The 12648-nt window shown below is 39.9% G+C and overlaps 1 protein-coding gene across 3 annotated transcripts in view; it reads right to left on the reverse strand.

Annotated features, from left to right (window-relative positions):
• Positions 1 to 1037: 1037 nt before the first annotated feature.
• Positions 1038 to 12648, reverse strand: part of LOC137980438 (ribosomal protein S6 kinase-like 1) — a 21783-nt gene continuing 10172 nt past the window's right edge. For 2 of the 3 annotated variants that reach the window (XM_068827883.1, XM_068827882.1), the window contains exons 6-16: positions 12638 to 12648; positions 11806 to 11927; positions 8594 to 8701; positions 8405 to 8452; positions 8117 to 8203; positions 6870 to 7483; positions 4696 to 4823; positions 4250 to 4332; positions 3772 to 3867; positions 2561 to 2591; positions 1038 to 2008 (exon numbers count right to left, since the gene is read on the reverse strand). The exon at positions 12638 to 12648 is cut by the window's right edge and continues 826 nt beyond it. In XM_068827883.1, coding sequence (XP_068683984.1) covers positions 1920 to 2008; positions 2561 to 2591; positions 3772 to 3867; positions 4250 to 4332; positions 4696 to 4823; positions 6870 to 7483; positions 8117 to 8203; positions 8405 to 8452; positions 8594 to 8701; positions 11806 to 11927; positions 12638 to 12648 — 1417 coding nt within the window. In that variant the 3' untranslated portion in view covers positions 1038 to 1919. Of the gene's footprint in view, positions 2009 to 2560; positions 2592 to 3771; positions 3868 to 4249; positions 4333 to 4695; positions 4824 to 6180; positions 6391 to 6869; positions 7484 to 8116; positions 8204 to 8404; positions 8453 to 8593; positions 8702 to 11805; positions 11928 to 12637 lie in introns of those variants that run through there. The other variant, XM_068827884.1, reaches the window with a different exon arrangement.

A 12648-nucleotide genomic window follows, 5' to 3' on the forward strand; every position in this document is an offset into this window, starting at 1 on the left:
TTCTGACAGCATTTTCAAGATTGGGTGAATAAAAACCACACCTCTTTAAAACTTAATACCCGGTCTCTTTGGCCGTAGTCTTCGGTATAAAAACAGATTTCTTTTCAAATGCACAACAGTATTTTGTTTTTTTTGTCGCCAGATATATCTGGACATGTAAAATGCGAGAAACAACTCCTAGAATAGAAGTGTTTTCAAGTTTGTTATCCTCCTTCAGTGTTGCAAATACAACCTCTTAAAACCTCCTTAAACAGAAACTAGAATTTGAGTACAGAGAAGTCATGTGGGATCTTGATCTTTTCTTTTTTTTATGTTACTGTTAAATGTTTATTTGTGGCCTTATGCCTTAACGTTGTAATATCTCTGTATAAACTTAAAAAAAAAAGTGAAAGTTGATGTTGTAGTTGGTTAAGCTTTGTTGAAAGTTTACAGAGATCTTACATTTCATTTATTCCCTACTGGAGAATAATTCCAAAAGATAATCCCCACTGGCCTTACATTCGCAGAACCCTACGACAAATCCAAGCCCAAATTTTCACTGTAGCATCCACGACTGACGACACACGTTTTGGGAGCAAGCAGATTGCCCCCTACCACCCCCCCCCCCCTCCCCCTACTGAAAATGTTACAAAGATAAACACTGACAACCTGATCCGACTTCAGATAAAACAACCAAGGGCCTGATCCGTACTTCCATTGAGAAACGAATCTAGACGGCAAGTACAGTTTTCGAGGAAACGGTTCATTCCTTTCATTCTGCTTTGGGGCGCAGAATAAACACGTTTACCCATTCAAACTGAAAAGCTGAATAGGCCCCAAAAGAGGACGATACTGGATACGTGACCCTAACACCAATGTTCTTTCATTATTTGCCGCATGGCTCGGTTTTCTTTATACTCGCAGGAACTATTGAATATTCCCCGCCAATAATAAACTGTCTGAAAAGCTGGTAGCGGCTTTTGATTGCAACAGGGGAGTGCGGAGCTGAGTTATTTCCCTGCAGTTATTTCCCTCAAAACATCAAATACATTACAATATTACTGAACCAAATAACACTTCCATTTTATTGAATCATTTAATAACATTAGCTGAATTCATTTTATACAAGTTTCATTTCATGTTAAATACAACTTTGCAGTTAGCAAAAGTAAACGTGGAACTAGATGAAGTATTCACGCTGCTACGATCGAGAACAATTTTCTTACGCCGAGGCTGACGCGTATCCTCCTACAAAAACGATTTCTTAGAAAGTTGCAAAACATCGGACAAAACCTCTCGTTCCTTTGAGCTAACTCTTTGATATTCGTGCATGCAACGATTTCACATTCCTATGCCCAGTTCGCTCCATAACAAGTTTCCTTTACATCTGCTGGCACATCCAACAAAATTTCATCTTCGTAAGACGACTGAATAGTACCAGAAAAACTGCTTTGAGTGATGAAATTATCATCACTGGAATCCGATTCACTCATACTTCGACATCAGCTGAAGTTAATCAAACCGGTAATCCACAGTGCAAATTACTACACGAGGCAAACTACACTTAAATATTCAACTCAGACCATGACAATTTTGTTTTCGCAATTTTTCACGCACATGGATGTAATTTATGTCCCTAGAGACTACATATATTTGTTTCTTTACAAATCTTCAACAACAAATCAAACAACAGTGCATTTTCTAAAAACCTCACCAATGTGTAAAATAAGCATTTTATCGGCCTTTCAATCGGGGATATCGGATTTATTCACCTCTGGTTTCTCTCGAGGGCGCAGCTCTCGGACGGGACCAGAGGTGAATAAATCTGATATCCCCTCGTTTCAGGCAGATAACCCTGGCTTTTGAAATTGCATAAAGCCCTCTTCCCTACGTGCAGGAACACCCAATTGGTTCTTCCAAGTTATTTCCATATTTTTCCCTTAACTGATTCTGGAGCACAACCAGGCCCAATTAACTCCACTGAAGAACGGATGCGTTTTGATTTCTTCCACGCCGTTTACACCAGAACCTAATAAAACAAGATAAGGTCGAAAATGTGAAAGAGAATAAAATTATACGATACTGTGTACATTTGAATTGCCGTTATGTGTTTTTATCTAACATATTAACCCTGACTCTAACCTTTGCGACCGTAGCTACTGCTGACCACTGTTTTACGGCTAAAGACAAGGTTGTCTCCGCTAATCTATGTTGGTTAACATCCCGAAAGAAGCAAGAGACCACTACCATGTACCCCAAAACAAAACCAGACACAGACTTTGGCCCTGGAGATACTTGGGCGTGTAATTCGCGCCCAAAAAAGAAGAAAGGAGTCGGAAGCGCAGTATTGATGATATATAAATTGCATAAGCCCAGGTAATTGTTAGATAGAAATTGCTTTCGCAGCTAATTCCCATCGTCATTATTAGTAGTGAAGCAATTGTTATCTAAAACCCACAGGGAGTAAACATTGGTTTGCGTCGAATGGAATCATAACAAAGCTAACCACAAGCGCACTAAGGCGCTCTTCCGATGTTCAAGGCTCATTTGAAATAAAAGCGTAATAAAATTAATGGCTCACCCAATCTCTCTGAAGGCATCACTCTCAAAAGCTAGATTCAATGATAAAAGCAAGAAAAAGGTCAATATAAAGATCTTATCGCATGCTATTTCATGATAATGATGATTCTTGTCTTTTTATAGAACAACCTCTGCTTAAGGCCCAGAGTCGTTAATTAAACATTCAACAGACTGAAAGCCTGAGGAGGGCTCGATCAGGTAGCAGGGATGACGAATGGAAATTAATTCTATTTACGAGGGATTTATCCATATACATCCCTGAAGGAAGGGATTTCCCTTTGTAAACCCCTGAAAGGAGGGAGTCATGCATATACAAATCAATGACCCAAGACTTCCTCTCGATCGATGTATTCCTGGTGGTGATCAAACTATGATCGCTTTCTAGGAAGACACCCATCCAAGACCCACGGAAAAAAAAAACAAGGAAAAAGCCAGAGGGCTTCACTTTGGTGGTCATGAGAATTTCCTTCAACATACCATAATTCTAGGAATGCACAACACATTGATACCCCAGAGCGGGAAATTTTTTCATCTCAGTTGTTCTTATGTTTGTTTGAGAACATTGTTTTATATTTACTTCTTACCCATTGTTCAAAGAGCTTCATTGTTCAAAGAGCTTCAGAAAAAAACACACGTTGTATTGGACATGCACATTCAGCCCCTTTTACATGGCGTTTTTTTGCATTAATATTTGTTTGTTTCCTTCTTTCTGGTCCGGAAAAGTGTCCATGAGGAGCCTGCCATCAGACCCTAATTGGATTAGGGCAGGCGTCAAAAGAAGGGTTAGCTTTTGACTGTGCGCGTCATTTATCAAAAGAGCCTGCTCATGGACTCAACAGTAGGCTCATCAATGACGACATGAAATGTCTTATTTCGATGGTGACTCGGGGATACTCGCAAAAAAAAATCCGTGTGCTCCTTTACAGCAGTCAAACCTTCCAGTTGGACTAGTTCCGACCTGTTATAGCTCCCATGAGTCTCCTACAGCTCAGTACATGCTTGAGCAAAAGAACTAGTGATCGGAAAATTATGATTTTTTTCCAGTATCCCCGAGTCACCATTGAAATAAGAAATAAATCCTTTCATGCATATGTATTTACCGGGGTAAAAATTTCCTATCTTTTTCATTGCAATTGGCATGAAACCTTCGTCATTTACATTGGTTTCTTCATCAAGCGTGTCTTATAGAACTAATTTTCTCTCGACAAGTACCTCTTTTATAAGAGACTTGGCCTCGGGTGAAATTCTATTGGGCAGCTGTAACTCAGTGTGTGTTTTAAGTCCCCAGGGATGCGCAGATGAAAGAGCCTGAAACAAGAAATTCAAACGCTCGTAACTTAAAAATCATGAGTTGAAACTTCGAACTGATATACAGAATTTAGAGGTGAGTGTGACTTGAATGCAATAGGAGGCCACGACTGAGAATAGACTTTCTTCAAAAAATAAAAGGAAATGAAAAGAAAAGGACCTATATACATGTAGCTTACAGGTGGCGGGTACCGTGTGTTGACATTAACAGTGCATCAAAGTCAACAGCATTAAGAAATCGGAACACCGAAACCAAATACCGGTACTTAAACTCCGTGCATCTGCATGTAAATATCCGGCCACGCCACCTTTTCCTTGAGTGAAGATGGAGGGAGAAGAATTGCGGAGGTTTCTATTTGAAGAGAAATTAATTGAGACAAACCTGCCCTGTTATGATTTCATACAGAAGAGCTCCCACGCTCCACCAATCGGCTGCAGCTGTTACTTCACTTAACTGCCAAATCTCTGCCACGTAGGCACAAAAAAATTAGTCAGTTGCGCTTAATCTTATAACAATACATCAGGTTGGGGGCTGGGTGGGGTATAGGGGCAGTTATCCACGACTTCATAGCAAAGAAATCATATACCTCAAGATAATAATGTCGGCAATGATGATGACCAGGATGGTGATGATTTCAGCGTTGACGATACCTAATGAAGACCACGATAGTCTTGGCTCCAACGATAACAATAATAACAAAGATGATGATGATGACGATGATGATGATGATGATGATGATGATGATGATGATGATGATGATGATCATAATGATGATGACATGGACTACACAACAAACGTCTAATCTGTTGGTCGAATGGCATGAATACCTGGAGCGCAGTACAAATGATTCATTGCCTCTTCATCAGGAACATAATCTGCTTCTTCCCAGGAGCCAAAATAGGTCAGAAGAATATGACCTTCCTCATCGAGAAGTACGTTTCTAGGATTCAAGTCTCTGTAAATATGGATGTAAAAGCCAATTCAGGTTATACAGGACTCATAACTTGTCCAACAAGGTCTGGTGTCCAAATTTCTTGGACACGGAGGATTCTAATATTGACAGGTCGAGTTGGCCAGGGATAAATCTGACTTGAAAGAAGAGACGAAAATATAAGATAGGCATGAAGTTACAAACTATTTACGACTAAAAGGTCGATAATTCTTCTTCACTGTATCTTGCGATTCTTGCTAAAAGCGAGGCTCCTCCAAAGAGCAATGCATTCTGGTCGCTGAGGGATGCATTCTTGTCCAAAACGCGATGCATAATAGGAAAATCATAGAAAAACGAAAAACCGTGATTTTCTACACCTACATCTACAAGTTCTAGGACATGGCAAAGTCCTTTTGACTTCTGGCTATTAAGGTTAGAGATTTTGTATACATACTTCTTAAATTCGTATTATGTTGTTCTGAACCCCTCTTTTGAACGAAATAGTAAACCACATTAAATTGCAAAACCACGAAGCCACAGTAATCGTGCCCCGAATGTTGTCGTCACCATGCTTACATGGCGAATCTAATGATCTAAACTTGACGGAAGTAAACTTCCAAACTTCACTCAAGATGTTTATTGCAAAAAAATGACGGAAGATTGATAAAGTCAGCTAGCGTCTCATTATTCCCTCTCCTTCTTTGTCAAAACGTTTTTAGGAATGTTATGTCCACATAATCCTTACAGCGGCGACCTGTCCCGCTTAAGTTTAATTCGAAGTCAAGTGCCAAATGCAATTTCGCACCCTTTGTTTTTCAAAGCGATTCCAAGAGCCTCGTCACTCTTAGTTCATTCATTCAAATGTACAGTAAAAGAACTACCATCAGAAAAAATTTGCCCTTTCACGTCTCGTTTTGAAAACGATGCGGAAGTAAAGTCGAAAATGAGACACTGGTTTGACGATAGAGTTACTGGCCTAAAAGTCACAGGCAAATTCCGTAACCGGTAGCATTTTCCCACTGTTGGTCGCTCTCAAGTTTCTCGCATTTTACCGTAGTGCCGACTATAAGCACTTGCTTCACCTTCTGCTTGAAGGATTTAACATAGCGTTTTCCTTTTGAGCGTTCCAATTTGTTGACTGCTGTAAGCCTCTACACTAAGGCCCTGTTTATATGGTCTCGGGTACCCGAGACAACCCTTCCCCTGAGCTACCCTGGGCGAGATATTTTTCCACTCATTTGTTTAAAAAATTATATCAACCGTTCACATTAAGTGGGCGAGACAACTCGGGGAGGAGAGTTGTCTCACCTCGGCAGGTAGGGTAACCCTGGCAGGCAAGAGAACTTTTCCGCATGTAAACAGTTTGGCTCGACTACCCGAGACGAGACAGCAAAATCCTAAATGCGCACGCATAAAATTTAAATCAAAGAAGCAACAATGGCTTTGGATGGGGTGCAGTGGTGAGAGCATTCGCCTCCCACCAATGTGCTCAATATTCGATTCCCAGACTCGGAGTCATATCTCGGTTGAGTTTGTTGGTTCTCTTCTCTCCACCGAGAGTTTTTCTCCGGGTCCTCCGGTTTTACCTCTCCTCAAAAAAAAAAAAGAACATTTGACTTGATTTGCCTTCATTATTAATTTCAGTTGACAGTGTCCCCAATTAGTGCTCCAGCGCTATAGCAACCAGACACTTGAATAAAGTTCCTTTCTTTTCCTTTATACATGTTGCTAGCGTTCGAATGAAAAGGTTTTTCCCGCCAAATTCTGACCGCAGTCAACAGAAACTCTCGATTCAAAAACAGCCTCATTTAAACTACATATTACTGCATCGTTAAGCATGTCAGTCCATTTTCTGAATGTGAAAACGCAGCTATACTTAATAAAAACGAGCTAGAAAGAAAGAAGGGCAAACGAAGATACGTATTTTTCGAAGATGCGTCTTAACATATATGCATAATCAAGTAGGGTCAACTTTGTCTCTGTCACCCAATTCCCATATAGACCTTCTTTAAAGTTGTCTCGGGAAGGAGGGCTGTCTCGGGTAACCGAGACCATAAAGGCCTTAATTACCTGCAAATGATCCCTGCAGTGTGCAAGTAAGCGACAGCTAACACAAGTTCCGCCGCCCAAATTTTAATATGCTCATTCGGTACAAGCTGCATTGATGACGCAAAGTACTTATCCATCCTCATAAACAGTAAATGGCTCCTGTCTGGAGAAACTGAAGACCTCTCAGTACATTTATCCTCCACGGATTCCGTGTTTATCTTCGAAGTTCCACTCCCATCGGGTACCCACTTATCGGTGTCTGTGTTGCATACAATTGTAGATTTTCCTTGTTTTGCGAAACCAGGCATGGAAACGTCCACGCTAACTTGATCGCTAAAATGGTTTTCTCTTTCTTCCGGCATTCCAGAAACTTTGGGAGGAAGGCTATTCTCGTATGTTGTGCCATGATTTTCATTTGTTTTCCTCTCGCTGTGATCGCCATCAAGTTTGTTTCTATCCTGAACATTTCTTTGAGTGGGTTTTCCTGTGACATAATCGAGCGACTCCTTATAACTTCGATGGCAAGTGAATATATGATCCCAAAGTCGGCCGCCTTGCGCGTATTCCAATAACAGATAGATGGTGTTTGCAGTCTCAAAGAATTTGTAAAGCCGTACAATGTTGGGGTATTTTCCCTGTCATAAACAAAGCGCCAGAAAGCACTCAAATACAAGACAGTTCCAATGATACAACCCTTTCATGGTTTTAGACGAGTTTTCATCGAATTTTACAAAAAGTAACAAAAAATCAAAAGACCCGTCAACTGATTCCGAAAAAAAAAAACGTTACCGAAAATTGCGCGAAAACACGAATAACCAAATGACAATTGTTGTTTTGTATTTTGACTTCTGATTGATCGATTATTGTACGTGATACTCCATCAAGGAGCTTAGCACTGCAACCCAAAACTACCGAGAACTTACAACTGAAATTGAAATGAAAATAAATGTACTCCTTTCACCAATAATTTATTTCGGTCTTTTATTCACTGTTTCCTAACGATCTTTGATCACTACCATTCTGTTCTCGTTTACGAATTGTTTTGGACAATTCTAACCCAAGAGCACCTACCTTTACAAGAGTCTGATGTCGTCATTTTACCTTAGGTTTGGGTCATGATTTCATATGCCAACACGAGGTCTCATTACACACGAAATTTCTTGTTGCGGTTTGGCTCCCTTCCAACTTTTTGGCTCTTTATCGTCTTTTAAATCCTATTTTCAGCATTGGAAGTCATAAGAATAAAAGAATGAAATAAAAGTACTTACATATAGGCGCCTCGCAGACTTCTTTCTCTGACGCCCATTTCCATAGGACTGCACATGCGTCCGTGTTGGCCCCGACTTACACACAGCCTGAAATTACATTGTAGCGACAATCTCATTGATTTCTACAACGTTTTTTAAGCCGGAAAATAGTAGATTGTTCTTGTTATTATAAGGAGGGACTGGCACGGAGACGTTTTAACTTGGTCAAATATGGAATTGGACCTTGAAGTAAGCATACACACTATGGCAATCGGCTTGGGTACAAAGAAAGGTTTAGATTGAAAATACCTTGACAACACAAGTTTCCCCATTGAGCGTGTTTTGAACCAGAATGACCTTTGTGTTTCAAAAACAAGAAAAAAGGAAGTTAGTTCAATGCTCCGACCCCTCCAACACTCTCTTCGTATAACGTTGGAGCCCAAATGCTGTACGCCCATACAAACGAGCAGTGTTATATATAACATGATTAAAATTTACCTTGCCGACAACTCCTATGACTTTCAAGTCAACAAGTGTGAGGTCCTTGAGCTTATGAAGATCATTCGATTCACAAAGACTGTTATCAGGATGGGATGATAAAGAATCCTGTGGAAAGTGTTTAGATATACGTGTAGCACAGTACATACCCTGATGTATACAAATAAATTAATGCACTCAGCTAGCTCGGTGAGAAATTTTAAGATTAACGAAATATAATTAGATTTATCTTTTTCTAACCCTAAACCACCCTACTTACTTATTTGATGTTGTGCACAGGGTGCAAGTCCTCCTGAAAATATTTCACCAAACGATAGGACAACACTAAATATAGGCACGCATTGCGTCGTGTAGTAGTGCAGTATATTGTCAACTGAGCTGCGTTTTGTCTTCCAGGACATTCAAGTTGTCTTTGCGTAATATATAGGCCTAATAGTACACGATAATGTTTAAGTATCGTAAAGCATTATAATGCCATGGTAGATATCTTTGGTAAATAGCCCCATGAGAAGCCACTGATGTGGCTACTAGTAAAATACTGAACCCAGCAAGATTGAAGAAAATAAAAGGGAATCGAGAAACATTGGCTTCGAGGCTGGCATGTTGATCATTTTAAAGTTCCGTTACAACTTCTTTTTCACCACAAGGTTAAGCGTGCACTCTGAGCGTGTGACAGTTGACAAAAGTTCACCGAAGTGCCTGTCCGGCGGGGTTAGTATCTGGATGGGAATCCTCAATGTATACCACTTTGTGCCAGAAACATAGGACCGAAATATCTATTTTAACGCTCAAAAATGCCGCCACCTCTTACACTCTTACAGCCCGGTGACATAGTATGTAGTGCACTTACAGTGCACTACCACAAAAACCTTAGTGAGCGACAAGAACAGGATCACATAAACCTAACACGCACAAGTGCTTCCTCCCGTATTTAGCCGTAAAGATAACTGTGTTGAGTTTCATGTAAAGAGGCCTGGGAAAACGGCTCAACATCCGTTCGATTTTGTTGAACAGCGATGTTGAAATGGATTGCCGCTGCCCCTTAAACCGTGTTGAAACATGTTGAATCGAAGATAGATCGATGTTGAATGCGTTTAAAAGCCTTTAAACTTTGCTTCAACAACCATTCAACATTTCTTTTGTTATCGCAAAAAGTCGAATAACGTTCAAGCCGTCTGCAGCCCTCTTTCAACATTGTTGGTCTCTTAATGACGTATCCATGTGCATATTCATAGTAACAACCGCGACTGCAGCCTGGGACTAAATACCAGGCCTCGTGTGTTATCCAAAATACTGTTCGAAATATGGCTAATACTCTCGGTGAAGCATACCGATTATCTAGCAAGTACGATAGTGAATGGAAATGCGCAAACCTCGCTCACCATAGAAAGGTGACAAAAATCAAGTTGATAACTACCGTCCTATTTCCCTACTTCGATCCAATAGTAGCAAAAATTCAAGAACACTGCGTTGCGTCACGACTCTTCCCGTTTATCAAGGACTGTTTTTTCCTCCCACAACCGCGGCTTTCAACCCGGAAAATCCTACACAACTCAACTTCTTCATGTACTACACGATATTGGTAAAGCATTAGACAAAAGTCTTGAGTTTGACCTTATTTATTTAGACTTCAAAAAAGCTTTCGATTCAGTATGTCACAAAAAGCTACTTGCCAAACTTGAATGCTATGGTATACGTGATCCTCTACTAAAGTGGTTAATCATCTCATTGGTCGCCTCCAGCGAGTGGTCATGAATGGACATCACTCAAACTGGAACGAAGTCAAATCCGGAATTCCTCAAAGTTGCCTTCTTGGGCCAACCTTGCTTATACTATTTGTCAATGATATGCCAAACTTTAATACAGAAACCACACTGGCTATGTTTGCTGACGACTCCAAGTTTTACAAATGTACTGAAACACCGGATGACTTTGACTCCATTCAAACCGACTTGAACCACCAGCGAACCGCTTACTTGGATTTATCAAGAGAAATTGTGCCGACCAAGTAAATAAAGACGCACTCAAATTGTTGTACATCTCACTGGTTCGATCACACCTATGCTTATGTTCTCAAGTGTGTCTCCTCAAACACCGATGTTGATGATGGAGGCTGAGAAAATCCAAAAGCGCGCCTCACATTTCATCCTAGAAAACTCAGACTTATCAACCAAGGAAAGGCTAATTACACTTAAGTTACTTCCAATTAATTATTGGCTTGAACATCTAAAACGCTGTGCTTTTTCAAGTGTAAATTAGGTGATTAGGTGTTTTTTTGTTTATAGTTACTCAACAATACTAGTGCTACAGCATCTCTCTTTTAGGAACATTTTTCGTTAGATTACCAAATTTATGGAATGTTTATCATACTATAAAAACGCAATAACTAACGTTTCTACTTTTAAGAAAAAGCTGAAAACTTTCTAGTTTACTCGTTTGCATAACGTGTTCCATGCTGAAGATATAAATACCTACAAAATTATTTGCTGCAAATGCGGTAACAGCAACAGCCTAATTAGACGTTCTTGTTGATCAATATTATTGATATGCGGTTTGGGCCGGTGACTATTTGCTCTTTTGTGTAGCACCCACCTCATAGGCAAATTGATTAACTAAAAAAGAAGAATAATAAATGAATATGGTCTGTAAAACAGCTGATGGAGCCATTTGATCATTTAATCCCTTGGATTTAATTTTCGTGTTTTTGACGACATGGAAGATATTAATAAGTAATGATCCGGGAAACAAGATGTTTGTCCAACAACCCGATTGGATTTCAATTCAGAAACTCCGACTGGGACTTTCCTGTGTAGATGTTGGATGCACGGTTAAACGGGTACAAATTGGTTGACTCTCCATCGAATAATGATTGAAAGCCACCTTCACAGGTAGATATTGCGTTCAACCAGACGGTGGGCGAAACTTTTGATCAAACGAAAAAGTTCGCTCAACATCTTGGAATACGGAACGCGATTTTCCCTTTTCATTCAAGATAATGGATAATGGCGATTGCGTTAGAACTTAAAGTCAGGACCTTACTCTAACTTTTACATGCATAGCCTTGACTGGATTTTGTGGCCTCAGGTAAAAAAGTTCCGTTTCTACCTGACCACCTTGATATTCTAGAGTGCGCTTTTTGAAGGCACCATTGGTCTCACAACCTAATTTGTTAACTAGTTAATTCGAAAAAATAAACACTCACTCGTATATACCTGCTCAGATTTCTCTGATGATTCTTTACACGCGAGATAAGTGTTGTAAAGTGCTTCGGCTTTCAATAGATACTTAGCTGTCTGACGCCTCACGGCTTCCCGTCTCTTCGCGTCCTTTTCACCTTGCAAACAAAATCGTAAGGAATGAAGTTACCATGGTATTTTTATCGAGTATTCGTAAGGTTGAAGTAAAAGCGAAGATAGAAAATGAATAATAAACATATTGTATACAAATTCAGAGCCCGGATTCAGAGCTGTTCGCGCTTTGATCCATGTAAGTTAAGAAAACGTTTTTGACCGAAGCTAAGTTCAACCGGAAATGCAGTTTTTAATTGATAACCAACGTAATTACGTTAACAAATCCCGAAAAAGGTCTAAAATTATTGGTTTCAAGGGTGGCAATCCTAACGGTGGCAAAGAAAATAAACGTGGCCCGGAGATGGGTTTTATTATTGAATATTGAACGAGCTTAGGAAATTGCCAAGGACGTTTTCAACCAACCTCTAGAGACACTACTAACAATAAAGAAATGTACGACTTCTGGTGGACGAACAAAAGAAGCTGATGAGAGATCTTTTGTTTTCGTCCACCAACATGGCGGCGATTACGTCACGTGAAAACCTCCTATTGCATGGCTTTGCATTCTTTAGCATTGTGAAAAGGTTCAACATCTCGTGCGAGCAAGTCAATTTTGCCTTTACTTTTTCCTTTCACTGGTCAAGAATTCGTCGTAAGATTTCTAACTTTCAACAGTAAGCAAAAGCAATTGCGACATTTTGTTGGCTACTAAATTAAAGCCCCCTCTTTAGTAACAGTAAAACGTAAGCATTACCTTGCACGCCA

This window comes from Montipora foliosa, chromosome 12, assembly GCF_036669935.1.
Source record: "Montipora foliosa isolate CH-2021 chromosome 12, ASM3666993v2, whole genome shotgun sequence".
Classification (NCBI taxonomy): Eukaryota; Metazoa; Cnidaria; class Anthozoa; order Scleractinia; family Acroporidae; genus Montipora; species Montipora foliosa.